This window comes from Cynocephalus volans, chromosome 12, assembly GCF_027409185.1.
Source record: "Cynocephalus volans isolate mCynVol1 chromosome 12, mCynVol1.pri, whole genome shotgun sequence".
Lineage (NCBI taxonomy): Eukaryota > Metazoa > Chordata > Mammalia > Dermoptera > Cynocephalidae > Cynocephalus > Cynocephalus volans.
This window is the reverse complement of record NC_084471.1, coordinates 9,269,442-9,281,815: the sequence shown is the minus strand read 5'-3', so window position 1 is coordinate 9,281,815 and position 12,374 is coordinate 9,269,442. Positions and strand designations below refer to the sequence as shown.

Below are 12,374 nucleotides of genomic sequence, written 5' to 3'. Positions count from 1 at the left end.
GGCCTTCCCAGGCTCCGATGTGAAGATGGGAAGCTCCAGACAAGGCGCATGAGGAATGCTGCTTCCCAGGGCTGGCCCGTGGCTCACTTGGGAGAGTGCAGTGCTGATAACACCAAGGCCATGGGTTCGGATCCCTGTATAGGGATGGCCGGTTCACTCACTGGCTGAGCGTGGTGCTGACAACACCAAGTCAGGGGTTGAGATCCCCTTACTGGTCATCCTTTGGGGAAAAAAAAAAAAAGGAATGCTGCTTCCCTCCTGGAAGGGCAGCATTAATGGGCACTGGCTCTGGGAAGGGGAACAGGCAGGCGGTTCCTAAAAATGCCATGAAGGGGCGCCCTGTTCACAAGGCTCTGCTTCCACTCCTAGCTCCTCCTCCTACTAGCCAAGGGAACCAGGCAGTTTCTAACCTCACGGAAACTGTTTCCAATGTGGAAAATAACCCGTGGTAGTGGGCACACTAAGGTGTCCTGTGTTGATGGGATAGGTGGTCAAAAAGGGGCACCAGGACAATTCGGCCCATCCAGGTGTCACTGTGAAGACGACCAACTGTTTCTTGAAGCCTAAAAGGGCTGGGCCATTCCCATTCTCTCCATCCCAAAGGGATCCCAGAATCAAAACAAACCAGGAGCAAGCAGAAGGCTATTTATATATCATGCTTTTAATACAAACTTAAAAAAATCTGGAACAATATAAACTGTACAGATTTGATCAATCTTTTTGTTTTGTTTTTAAACTAAATCTCTAAACACACCAATGTCCCATTCCAAAATATTGCACAACATTCTGAATACAAAACGCTTGATTGTATTCTTCCTTCACTAAAAAAAAAAAAAAAAAAAAAGGTTCATTACCCTGCTCCCCTGGCTCCTCTCCATGTTTGTCTCAAAGCCCCCTTCCCATCCCTACAGAGAAAACAAGACAATCTATAGCTCACCGCATTGAGGAAAAAAGACATCATTCCGGACTAAGAGTTTACATTCTTTACAAGATAATCCACCTTTCGGCCTGTTCCTGGGAAAGAGGGATAGAGAGAGGATGGGGAAAAGGGGAGAAAAGGTTTTATTCTCCTCTTTTTTTATTTTAAAGTTTGTTTTTCCTGAAAAAATATCTGTTTCTCTCCTCTTTTTAAGAAAAAATCTTGAAAAGAAAAAAATTACAGTTTTTACGTTAGAAATATACATATATTATATATACCTCTTACATTTTACAAATGTAGCAAATTATTCAATACAAACGGACACCAAAAAATGTAAAAAATGAAAAAAAAAGTTTTCCTATGAAACCAGGTAATTTAGTGCAGATTTTTGTTGTTTTCTTAAAAAAAATAAAATTGAAGCAAAAATGCCTAGATTTGAGACAAGACAGACTAAACTGGGCCCAAGAGCCCAGAGATGGAGTCGTGTTCCTGATGTTTTCTTTGTATTTCAACAGATACAGAGGGGTTGGTCTTCCCCCTCCCTACACATGGTGAGAAACAAGCCGACCTGGGCGTGGGTGGGTACCTGTGTGCGTGTGTGGGGAGGGGCTGGAAGGAGGGATAAGGCAGCATCCAACCATTCCCAGAGAGACGCTATCTGCTTGGACCTGTCACCTGTGTGGGAACGAGGACTGGGAAAAGGGTAGCCCAGACTGAGCTGGCCCCTGAGAAGCCTAGGGGGACAGATGGTGGTGGGCCAAGAAAAGCCAGGGCATTGCCCTGCTGGGGGAGGTAGAGCTGGTGCCCATTACAGGGAGGAGGCTGGCAGTGTCAGTCTGGGCCAGACCCACTGCCACAGCAGTTGCCCACTTGGGGTCCCTGGGGAGAACGGGGTGTGGTGAGGGGCTTTGGTGCTTCCTGGTAATGGGGTCCTGATGCCAAGTGCCCCGCTTGCCAAAGCATTATGTCATGGAAGCTGGCCCCCTAGGATTGGGAGAAACAACCTCTCTCTGGTAGAGGAAGGGGAGCGAGTGCTCTTACACAATCCAAATACATGGCCAGGAGGGCCAAGTGCCTGTCCAGCCTGGCTTGCCCAAGAGACCACTCCTCGCAGCATCAAGGTCCAGTGGGGTTGGGTCAGGGCAATGAAAGGGGATGGCAAGAGGTACCGAGAAGCTCTCAATCAGACAGGGGCACAAATGTACTAAAATAACATCTACAACCAAAAGACCAAAAAGTCTCAATTCAAGGCTCAGGACTGCCTACTACAGGCACTGACTCCAAACTCCCATCCTGCCTCCCTGCCCCCGCCCCTCACCCACCCAAGGTTGCTTGGGTGAGCAGCTCCCACTCTGGGCTAAGGTCACATGACAGGAGGGTCAAAGTTCAGGGACCTCTTTTAGGCATCAGAGGCTTGAGTATTCCCTCGGCCCTTAAGAGCTAACTTTCTTTTTTTTTTGGTCAAAAACAAAAGTGCAGATCCCTCTGTAGTCTAGAAACCAGTTCTTCATGCAGTGCTTTCCCCTGGGAGGGTCTTAGGCTCAGCTGCAGTGTCACCCCGCCACGTGCACTACCCTACAAAAGGACTAACAACCTGCCCCTGGCCCATTCCCCAACCTCATACGTAAATAAGCATTTGATGCAACCCCGAATCACATCCAGAGGGGAAGGGATCCACATGGCTTGGAATCCTTTAAAACAGGACAGCAAACCAGGCATGCACACAAATGTGCACATGCACACACCCACACCCTACCTCCCTATCCACCTCAGGCCCAGGGAGGAAGGGGCTGCATGAGAGAAAGAGGCCACATGTGTCAATGGCTGGGTCTCCAGGGCCATGACGGTCATCTGGGGCAGGAGGGGATGGTTGAGTGGGGCCACAGGACAGAGATGAAAGGAATTCAACTAGACAAAGTGCTAACCTCCCTGTAGTCACAGACATCAGCTCTAGGGGGAGGGTGTCAAGTGACCAGCTGGCAGCTCCCTGCAGCCCAGCCTAAAAGGGAGTGGGGGCTGGGATCAGACCTATTTGGGTGGCAGGGTCTGAGAAAGCCTGCTGAAGTTGGATGGCTTTGAGTGAGAGGATAGCTGGGTGACAGAGGCAGTGAGATGGGGCCAGCCTCTCCATATTCTGGGGAGGGTCAGGTCCCAGCTGTAGTTCTTCCTTCCCTGTGAGCTTGGACACACCAATCTTAAACCAGGTGTGTGAAAGAGGGACGGAGGGAGCAGGGAGCAGCAATTCACATCTGGACCATTCTTAGCACAGGAAGCCACTAATTAAAGATGTTATATAGAAAACATGTAAAAAAAAAAAAAAAAAAGGAAAAAAAAGAAAAAAAAGAAATATAAAACCCAAACCAACAAAATAAATCAGAGGCAGGCAGGGAAACAGTAGGGGGATTGAGTTAAACACAATTTGGTGCTTCTGGAGCCCCCTCCCACTCCATGCCTGGGCTGGATCTTTTTTCTAGAAATGAGAGAAGATTGAAAATCTTTTTGTACATTTTTCTTTTCCTCTTTTTTTGGCCTTTCCTTTCCTTTCTCTTTTCTGTGGTCTTGGGTGCTCCTGGCCCTGAGGGCGGGTGGATGGTCAGTTGGCCAGCACAACGGGCTGAAACGGCTGGTTGGGATACTGCATGGTGTTCAGGTTGTAGCTGAGGCCTTCCACAAAGGGTGTCTTCTCCAAGAAGAGGCTGTTGGTGCCACCTCCAAATACCTGGGCCATGTCGAAGCTGTTGCTGTTGCAGGTGCCAGCCCCACTGCTCCCAAAGGGGGCTGGGGTGCCACTGCCCTGGCCATCGGCCCCATCAAAAAAGAGGGTGGGTGAGCCACCGCCGTTGTACACGAACTCCTTGGCATTAGGTGAGAGCTGGGATTGGGGGGCCGGGCTGGCTGTGATGAAGTTCAGTGAATGCATAGACAGAGAGAGGCTCTTGTGCTTCAGCAAGTTGTTGGTGGGTGAGCGGGCCACGTGAGGCTGCTGTTGTGGTGGCTGCTGGCCACTTGCCCCGCCGCTGGCCACACCCCCACCACTTGCTGCCCCACCACCCTTCTTCATCTTAGTGGAGCCAAATTTAGTGGCAGCGAAGGAGGCAGTGGTGAAGGTGATGGGCTGGGCAGAGCGGGGGATAAAGGTGGGGCTGGGCGACTGGCCAAAGGATGGTGATGGGGAGTTGGACAGGGAGCTGTCCTGGCTGCCGATGGGCACAAACACCTGAGCATCAGGGTTGAAACTGCTCTTGATCTCTTTGTCCAGTTCTGGGGCACCACAGCCCTCACTGTCATCCAGGTACAGCACCTTCACAGCCCCCTTCTCACCAATCTGATAGGATACCTCAAAAGGGTCAATCCAGACGCTCAGCTCCTCAGGCACATTGGCCCGCACATCCTCCACTGCCAGGCCACTCCGCTTGGCGGCCAGCTCCACGACCGGGTCCACCATCTCCCCAATGTGGACACAGCGGAAGCCAGAGCCCTTCAGTGGCTTGTCAGGGTACCAGTGGCCTTCGTATTTCTTTTTCAAAAGCCGCTCTAGCTCTTCCCCAAACAGGTCTGCCCGGCGCCGGGGCAGCTTGTTGTACAAATAGGAGATGATGAAGTTCAGGGCCACTTTGATCTCCAGCTGCATGGTCCTTTCCTAGACAGAGAATCAGCACAGGGCAGGCACACAGGCCAGGGCAGTGGCAGGAGATATAAGGTGTGCAGGCTTGGGATCCAGATGGCTCTGGGAAATGAGAAATAAGGAGAGGGACACCATGAAGAGATATGCAGAGAAAGCTGGTGGTGACAGCCAGGGACAGACAGAAAGGCATCTGGATCACATGGACCCAGGGGCCCGTTTCTGCTCCACGAGTGGCTGGCCTGACTGTGTGACTGTGGGCATGTCACTTTTTCCTGAGTCTCAGTTTCCACATCAGTAACATGAGGCTATTATGAAGTTAGTTCAGAATATAAACCACCCTGCACTGTATCTGGCAATTAGTATGCCTTTGATAAAGTTAGCTATTATTTTAAAGTAATTCTAAAGGAATAAGGTGCTGTGATTTCCACCATTTTGAGAATTCAGGTCACTGTATACATGACACACACACAAAAATCAAGTCCCTAATTCAATCAGAGGAGGGCAGGCTCTTGCTGTCTCTGCAATGACTTGGTGAAGTTGTGCCCCCAAACTGTCACAGGCCAAGATGTAAGTTTAAAATCTTTAGTTGTCCTCCTTAAATGGAAAGGGATACGGGTCACTGAACAGGAAGGAGGACTGCCAACCTTTCACTGGGGGCATGGACTCCAGTCACATTCATCTATCCTCCTAGGCTACATGGGTATACATGCTTTCTGGCTCAGTCTGGGTTTGCAGAACTGATTTAAGAACTCCACAGTATAGGCCGAGCCTGTGGCGCACTTGGGAGAGTGCTGCGCTGGGAGCGTGGCGACGCTCCTGCCGCGGGTTCGGATCCTATATGGGAATGGCCGGTGAACTCACTGGCTGAGTGCCGGTCACGAAAAAGACAAAAAAAAAAAAAAAAAAAAAAAAAAAGAACTCCACAGTATGACCAACACTTGTATTTCCATCCAGAGAGCCTCCAAGAATGGAGACAAGAGCAAGATCCCCAGAAAAAAGTCAAGACCTGTCACACCAGAGATGTGTGCCAACAAGGGAACACTAATGGGAGCTGCCCTAGGGAAGCAGAGCCCTGCAGGCCAGAGCAGCACTGGGTGGCCTTAGGGAATCTCTGTAATTTCTGGCGAGGGTATAATTGACGAGGGTGGTAGAGGGAAGAAATTTTCCATCACTCTGCGGCCTCCAGCTGGGGACCCATCATCACTTGGTCTCTCAGGGACTGCCTGACCACCTGTCCTCGGCACCGGATCAGATTTATCAAGTGTTTAGAGATCCCTGGAGAGGAGGCAGCCCAAGATAAACACTCAGATTGTTATTTTGGGATTCTCTCACAGCCAGATCCCCCTGAGGTCAAAAAGGTTTATTCCTTAGGTCTGGGCCAGCCTCATGTCTCAGGAAGATGATCTGTGAGGTCCCGAGAGCCAGTGATCCTACCTAATCTCACTTTGTCCAAATGGGCAGCTCCTGAGCTCATGTTTGGAGGGAAGCTGAACTGAAAAAGGCCATCTCTGAGGGGAGGCAGGGCCAGAACATGTTCCAGCCAGATCTCTGGGCAAGGCTGTGCTGCTGGGCTCAGCAGAAAGACAAGACTGATCCATGATCCATCAAGGGCATCTTCTTTCCTGTGAAAGACTCAGGGCTGGATTTTGATTAAAATCCCTTCCAGGTCCAGCATGAAGTGTCCAGATGCTCATTCTAGGCTTGGGGATCTTGAGTCTGAACATCTGCTCCAATACATTTCTCTGTAATTCTCAGGCCTAGGCCCATTGCTCCTAGGGGTATTTTTAGGACTGAATCTTCAGAAAAAGATTTCTGGAGAGAATGTGCTAGAGAAGATGCACTGGGTCAGTATGGAGCAGCACACGAGAGAGGCTAGATCTAGTACAACACTCACTTCAGGTCTGAGGAACCAAAGGGTCACATGGTGAGTCAGCAGAGGTGTCGGGATTTCACCCCTCTCCGAGCCCTCCACAAGAATGCTCAGGATTCAGGAAACCTGGTCTCCCCCTTATCTCAGCCTCTAACACAGACTTATTTATCTCCAAGTTTCTCCAAATGTCCATTTGTGATCAACAAAGATTAATTCCCAGGGTCCTTTTAGGTTTAAAGGAAAGTAAGAATAATGGTAAAAAGAATAAGGGACCTTCATATTATAAGGATTGGGTTCATGACCAGATGCCAAGTTAGACACCAGGACCACAGGCCTCCTCTTAAGAATGGAGTTTTGAAAGGGCCACAGGGGGCCACTAGAAGTATCCAACATGGAGGGGACTAAAAACTTGTGAAGAAAGTTGCCAGTGGTTCACAAGAATAGGCCTGGAGTTAAAGATAGTGTTTCCAAAGAGTTTTTAAAAGAGTAAAACAGACTCAAAGTTAACATAAGACACTTATCCCAAGGCAACACATGGCCTCTTAATATGTACCTCTTGGTATTCCGCCCAGACCAAAGGGCTTCTACACCTTTCTGAGCCTCCTCAAACTTTGTTCCATAATTACCTTCCAAGTTAACCACTCTTGAATAGTTCAGCCCCAAAATGGGAGCATTTTCAATGCAGGCCAAAGTCATTGGGAAATAAGCCTCCCACCCCAAAATACAATAGAACCACTGTCATCAGCCCTGCCTAGCTAACCATATTCTGCAGCATAAGCAACTAAACCCGCATACCAATTTATACTTCAGTGACGTTGCCACACAAATAAGGAAGCATATAATGCCACCTTTGCCTCTTTAATTGGAGAACAGGCCAGGCCAGATGGCTGTGGGGTGGAACCTTACAAAAAATGCCAGGATAACCAGAATGAGATTTTCTGCTCTATCAGCTCAGGCTCTAATTTTGACTTCAAGAAGCTTATGGAACACAGGATTAAAGCACTGGTGCTGTCTTGTCTTTAGCTAAAGATAGGTGGTGTTACCATTAAGATGAGTTTGCTCATTTTTAAGAAAGCTATGGATAAACTCTAGAACTTATACATAAAATATTTACAGAAGCGTGATAAAATTAGAAAGCTTAGGGGGACTGGATAGTTAGCTCAGTTGGTTAGAACACAGCCTTGTAACACCAAGATCAAGGGTTCAGGTCCCCAGACCAGACAGACCGCCCCTGCCCCAAAAGATTAGGAAGCTTAGAAATAACTACCCTTCAATAAAAGGAAGAAACAGGGCCGAGCCCGCGGCGCACTGGGGAGAGTGCGGCACTGGGAGTGCAGCAGCGCTCCCGCCGCGGGTTCGGATCCTATATAAGGATGGCCGGTGCGCTTGTGGTGCGGCCGGTCACAAAAAGACAGGGAAAAATAAATAAATAAATAAAAATAAAAATAAAAATAAAATAAAAGGAACAAACAGATTGGTTAAGCAACCGCAGAGGTCTCTTAAGAGCTTTTCCGACCCTGACTCAAGCACAAAAGGCCAGATAAGCAGCAAAAAGAAGAAAAAAGGCTAAGTGGTGAACAATAGCAAAATTTCCTTTTGTCAATATATTAAAAAGTTGCAAATGTGAGAGTAAATTGTTTTCAATTTCACTAAGAATCTTATCCTTTTTCCCTAGTTTACTCACACCAGCAAAGTCAAACCTGAATTCAGATCCCTTGCTTAAGGGAAAGACAAAGATGGGGAAGAAAGGAGGTGTGAAGCTGGAAGGAGGCCTCAGTCAATGCAGATTCCAGAGAAAGCCTCTGACAAAAACGTGAAGGAACGTTTTTAACAAGAAAAAAAAGTTTTGCTTTAAAGAGGGGAATGAGGGATAATGGTGAAGGAATCTATCGGGCCCCAAACCTACAGAAATATCCAGATACCTCAAAGTCTTAACATCCAAATCGTCCTACAATCAAACACTACCAGGTTCAAATAAATAAGTGTGGAAAAGGGGGCATGGGGTCCTCAATCTTATCAAGGCCAGTAGGTGCCGAGCTCAGGCCGCTCCTCTGGGACAGAGATGGGCAACCTGCCCCACCCGCCGGGCGGCGTGGGCTGAATGGCTTCCAGGACTTGTGCCGACAGACCGCACCACCCCGCCCAGCTCCACACCATCTCCGCCAAACACAGACTGGACAACGATGGGTCTGACTACAAGACACCTTCCGACTAAGAGTGTCCTTTCTTAGGCATTCTAGGCTCCTCAGAAGCCAGGAAGGCTCGACTCAACCCCCACCAGGCGGGCAGGCCGGAGGCGGGGGCGCGCTGTGCACTCTGGGAATTGTAGCCCTCAAGACACCTCAGGCTCAGGTTGGAGCAAGTGACCTACTTTCTCTGCACACTACACTTCCCTGCGTACCTTGCGAAGGCTCAACTACGCATGCCCGGCAAACGGAGCTCGCCGAGGGTCGGAGAACAGATGAAAAGTTTCCAACGCACATGCGCGCTACGGCGGAGAGGCGCCCCCCCCATCGCCTAATACATTTGATATAAATTCTTCCCATAAGGCCTCCTCCCCGTATTGTAGCACCCACCATGTCCGTGTCTAGGCTTTACGAGAGGCAGAACTTTCCCCCCTCTTTCCCTTCACCTCCTCCCATGACTGCTGAATTAGGGATCTGCCTCTAATGAGTTTTTTTCTGGGTGAAGGGAGTGGGCTGGGATAGATAAGGTCACGTTCCCCCCTCCCTCCCCAACACTGCCCCTTTATCTGAATTCCATGGGTTGGGCGGTCTGTCTGGGGTTGCTGTAGGGACGGTGGACTCAAAGAGAAACGAGCTTTTTTCACTTAATGCCCAGCGGGCTCGGCTCCAGCACCCTCACAGCCAGGAAAGGAAAGGAAGGAATTAAATCCAGTACTACCATCTTCTTGGCCAAAGAAATTCCCAGTTAAGCTGTGGGGAGGCGCCGGGCCGACAATCAGAAGGCCTGACGCCTACAGGGACCAAACCTCAACCCACTTCTAATCCAAGTCTGAGAAATCAGACCCGGGCAAGGGAAATGGGAAAAGGTTCCCGGGCAGGAAAGGAAAGACTATACATTTGACACCTGAACAACATCTTTTAATACTTAAAATTCTGTGTGAGTCTCCTCCCAGTGCAAGGGGTACTGTACGACCAGACTTACCAGGTCCTCGTCAAAGCTCCCCTACAGGGTGTTAAACCTCCCTAATCCTTACTCCCACACAAGCTTCTTTCCCCCCATGCTTAAGAGAGGGATAGGGGCAGGCGCCCAAGAAAGCAATAGGGGTGTTTTTCTGCTGGGAAATCGGATATGAAGAACCCACTCCCAGGGTAGGGTGGGTAGGAAAGAGAAAAAGACAGGTTAGATGCTGAGCAGGCACTTGAGACATCGTCCGCGGGTCCCCAAGTTGAAGCCCGCTGTATGGGGCTCTGGTTCCTCCTGCGGGAGGGAGAGGGCCTGCCGGCTTCGGCTTCTCCTCCTCTCTCTGCTCCCTCCTTCCCCTCCCCAGATTCCTGCTCAAGGGCACAGTCCATCCTCTGGACAGAAGGGGAAGGCGTTTAGGAGTACGGGCTTCTCCCCCAGGCACCTCACTGAGAACAACCAGAATCCACTCACTGGTATTGCTCTACGGGTCCTCCCCCGCTTCTCTCGTTTTCCCTTAAAACACTGAAGAGAGTAAAGAGCTCAAGCCGAAATGTGAATTCTGGCTCAAGTGGCTCAAGGACAGTCTCCACTGACCGGTCTCATCATCAAAAAGGGGGTATTCAACCTCCATCCCTCATGTTCCACAGGGTCAGAAATAAACTCTAGTGATAATTACCACCCCTCACACGGGAAAAGAATCAGAAAAGCAAGGCCTGGTTCCCCTTCCTTTCTCTGATTTATTTAACGGTGGTGAGAGTTCTGTTCTTTGGGGAACAAGGAAAATCTAGCGAGTATCTGGGATCTGAAGAACTGAGGGAGGCGGGGGGAGGGAGGAAATGCACCCCACCTACAGGAGGGGGCCACACTGGAACTGGGAGAGGAAGAGACAGTACCCCAGGATCGGAGCCAGCGTGAGGGGCAGAGAAGCACAGGGAAAAAAGCTGGGGGGTTTCCTGGGGGAAGGCAGAAGGGAAACGAAAATGCTGGCCAGACGGGGGAAAGGGGGCGACAGCAACGTGGAGCGTCCAGCAAAGCGCAGAGCGGGAGTGGCGCGGGGAGAGGAGAGGCGGGAGGGCCGGCTGGGCCTCAGAGCGAGTCCCCCCGCCCGCAGGCCCGTCACGCACTCACTCAGGTCTCCGCGGCGGCGGGGCCGTCTGCGGGTCGCGGGGCGGCTTCTCCCTCCAGGCTGGTCCTGGGCGCGGGGCGGAGGTCACTCTCCCTTCCTTCCCGGGCGCCGCCGGACCGGGGGCCGCTGTGTCCTTTCCTTTGTTGAGGGTTGGGGTGAAAGGGGGGGTTATGGGCTATGAGTCTCGATAATAATTCTCTCAGCTTTTTGGAGGTTGGGCTCGGCGGCGCGGGGACAGAGGGCGGGCCGGCCGGCGGCGACGGCGCGGGGATGGCGGACCGGATGGTGGCTCGTATTGTGGGGCGGACGACGGCCCGGGCTGTGGCCGGCGGACAGTCCTACCCTTCTGGCCCCCCCGTCGTCCGAGCCACTCGCTTCTATCCGCCGACGACCCGCACCTTCCCGCGGCCCGGCCCGAAGTGAGCAAAGTCAATGAAAAGTTTCACCCTTAGCAACCCTGCGCACGGATCCAGCTTCCCCACCCCTGCGTGATGCGTCCCTCCGCCCTGCAGGGGCGGGGCCGGGCGCCCGGCCGGGACTACTTCCCAGCCAGCCCTGCGACTTAACCCCCTCGTGCCGCGCCGCCCCGCGCCTGTGACCCCCCGCACGGCTTCGCTTTCCGCCTGTCCGTTCCTTCTCCTCCCGTCACAGCACCCCACCGTAGTTCGTTTCTTCTTGTTCCAAACCACTCTCTGAACTCATGCTCTTCCTGTAAGGTGTCTCCCGGGTAAACAGGGAGCTCATGGAGTGCAAGGAGACCTGGCCTGGGACTGGGCTGCTCTCGGGCCAGGCATACAGTGCGTGCTCACTTGAGCTGTGCTGGATGGACCAATGTGGTGGGGACGGGGTCGACATGCCAGGCCCTCCGGGTGCTCTCCCCGCCGAGTCCAGCCCTGCACCTAGCCCAGGCCGACGCTTCAGCGTTTGCCTGGACTGTTCCCCGAGGCCGTAGCTCAGTTGCGGTCTCTTCGCGAGTGGCGGAGCTGAGGAACGACGTGAGCTCTGGAAACGTTTCGGACCTGAGCTCGGGGTGGCCTGAGTCTCCCGAGCGCCTCGTGCCTCGTCGGGCGCCGCGTAAGGTGGAAGGGAGGGTAAAGGGGAAGCGGGCCTGGGGCACGCCGTGCCGGAGGGAGAGGCCGCCGGCGAGTAAAGTGAGCCGAGCGCCACAGTTAACCCTCCACTCGCCGCCTTCGCGCAGGCGCGCGAGCGCAGTACGGCCTGCCCCGCGTGGGCGCGGCCCCCCGTGAGGACGTGTGTCTGCTTCCCCCGGCTGGCGACCCCCGTGTGGGGAACGAGAGCTACTCTCCTCTACTAACTGCCCGCGCAAGGGGCGCCGGGCTCGCACCGCCGGTGGTCCCGCGGACGGCGGAGCAAGGCGCGTCAGCCCCGCGCGCTCGGGCCCCCTGCTCCGCTCCGCACAGGCGATCCATTGTCTCTGTGACCGCGCGGGCCGGAGTAAAGGGCTGTGCCTGGTGAGGTCACAGGCATGCTGGACTGCCAGCCAGGGAGGCTCGGGGCCGGGGGGGGGGGGCTTGTGCGTAAAGCCTTCTCCCTTGTTCCCCCTTAGACCACCCATTCCTCAGCCCCGCTCCGCCTTTATTCTCACTCCAGATGGTTGCGGCCCAGTGGCAGCTGCCTAGCCCACGTAGGGTGGCGAGATCCGAAAGTTTCCAGCTACGAACAG

The 12,374-nt window shown here is 52.4% G+C and overlaps 1 protein-coding gene across 2 annotated transcripts; it reads right to left on the bottom strand.

Annotated features, from left to right (window-relative positions):
• Positions 1-641: 641 nt before the first annotated feature.
• TOB2 (transducer of ERBB2, 2) lies at positions 642-11,833 on the bottom strand. 2 transcript variants are annotated; one of them, XM_063075066.1, is made up of 2 exons: positions 10,689-11,833; positions 642-4,646 (listed from the first exon to the last, which is right to left on the bottom strand). In XM_063075066.1, exon 2 carries the CDS (start codon positions 4,548-4,550, stop codon positions 3,513-3,515), a length of 1,038 nt encoding a protein of 345 aa, XP_062931136.1. In that variant the 5' UTR covers positions 4,551-4,646; positions 10,689-11,833; the 3' UTR covers positions 642-3,512. The 2 variants fall into 2 exon arrangements, with proteins under 2 accessions (XP_062931136.1, XP_062931135.1); XM_063075065.1 differs by having other exon boundaries at positions 10,693-11,833.
• Positions 11,834-12,374: the final 541 nt, after the last annotated feature.

What these genes read in the sequence shown, in the direction of transcription:
- TOB2 (XM_063075066.1), bottom strand. Translation starts at nt 4,550, where the DNA reads ATGCAGCTGGAGATCAAAGTGGCCCTGAACTTCATCATCTCCTATTTG.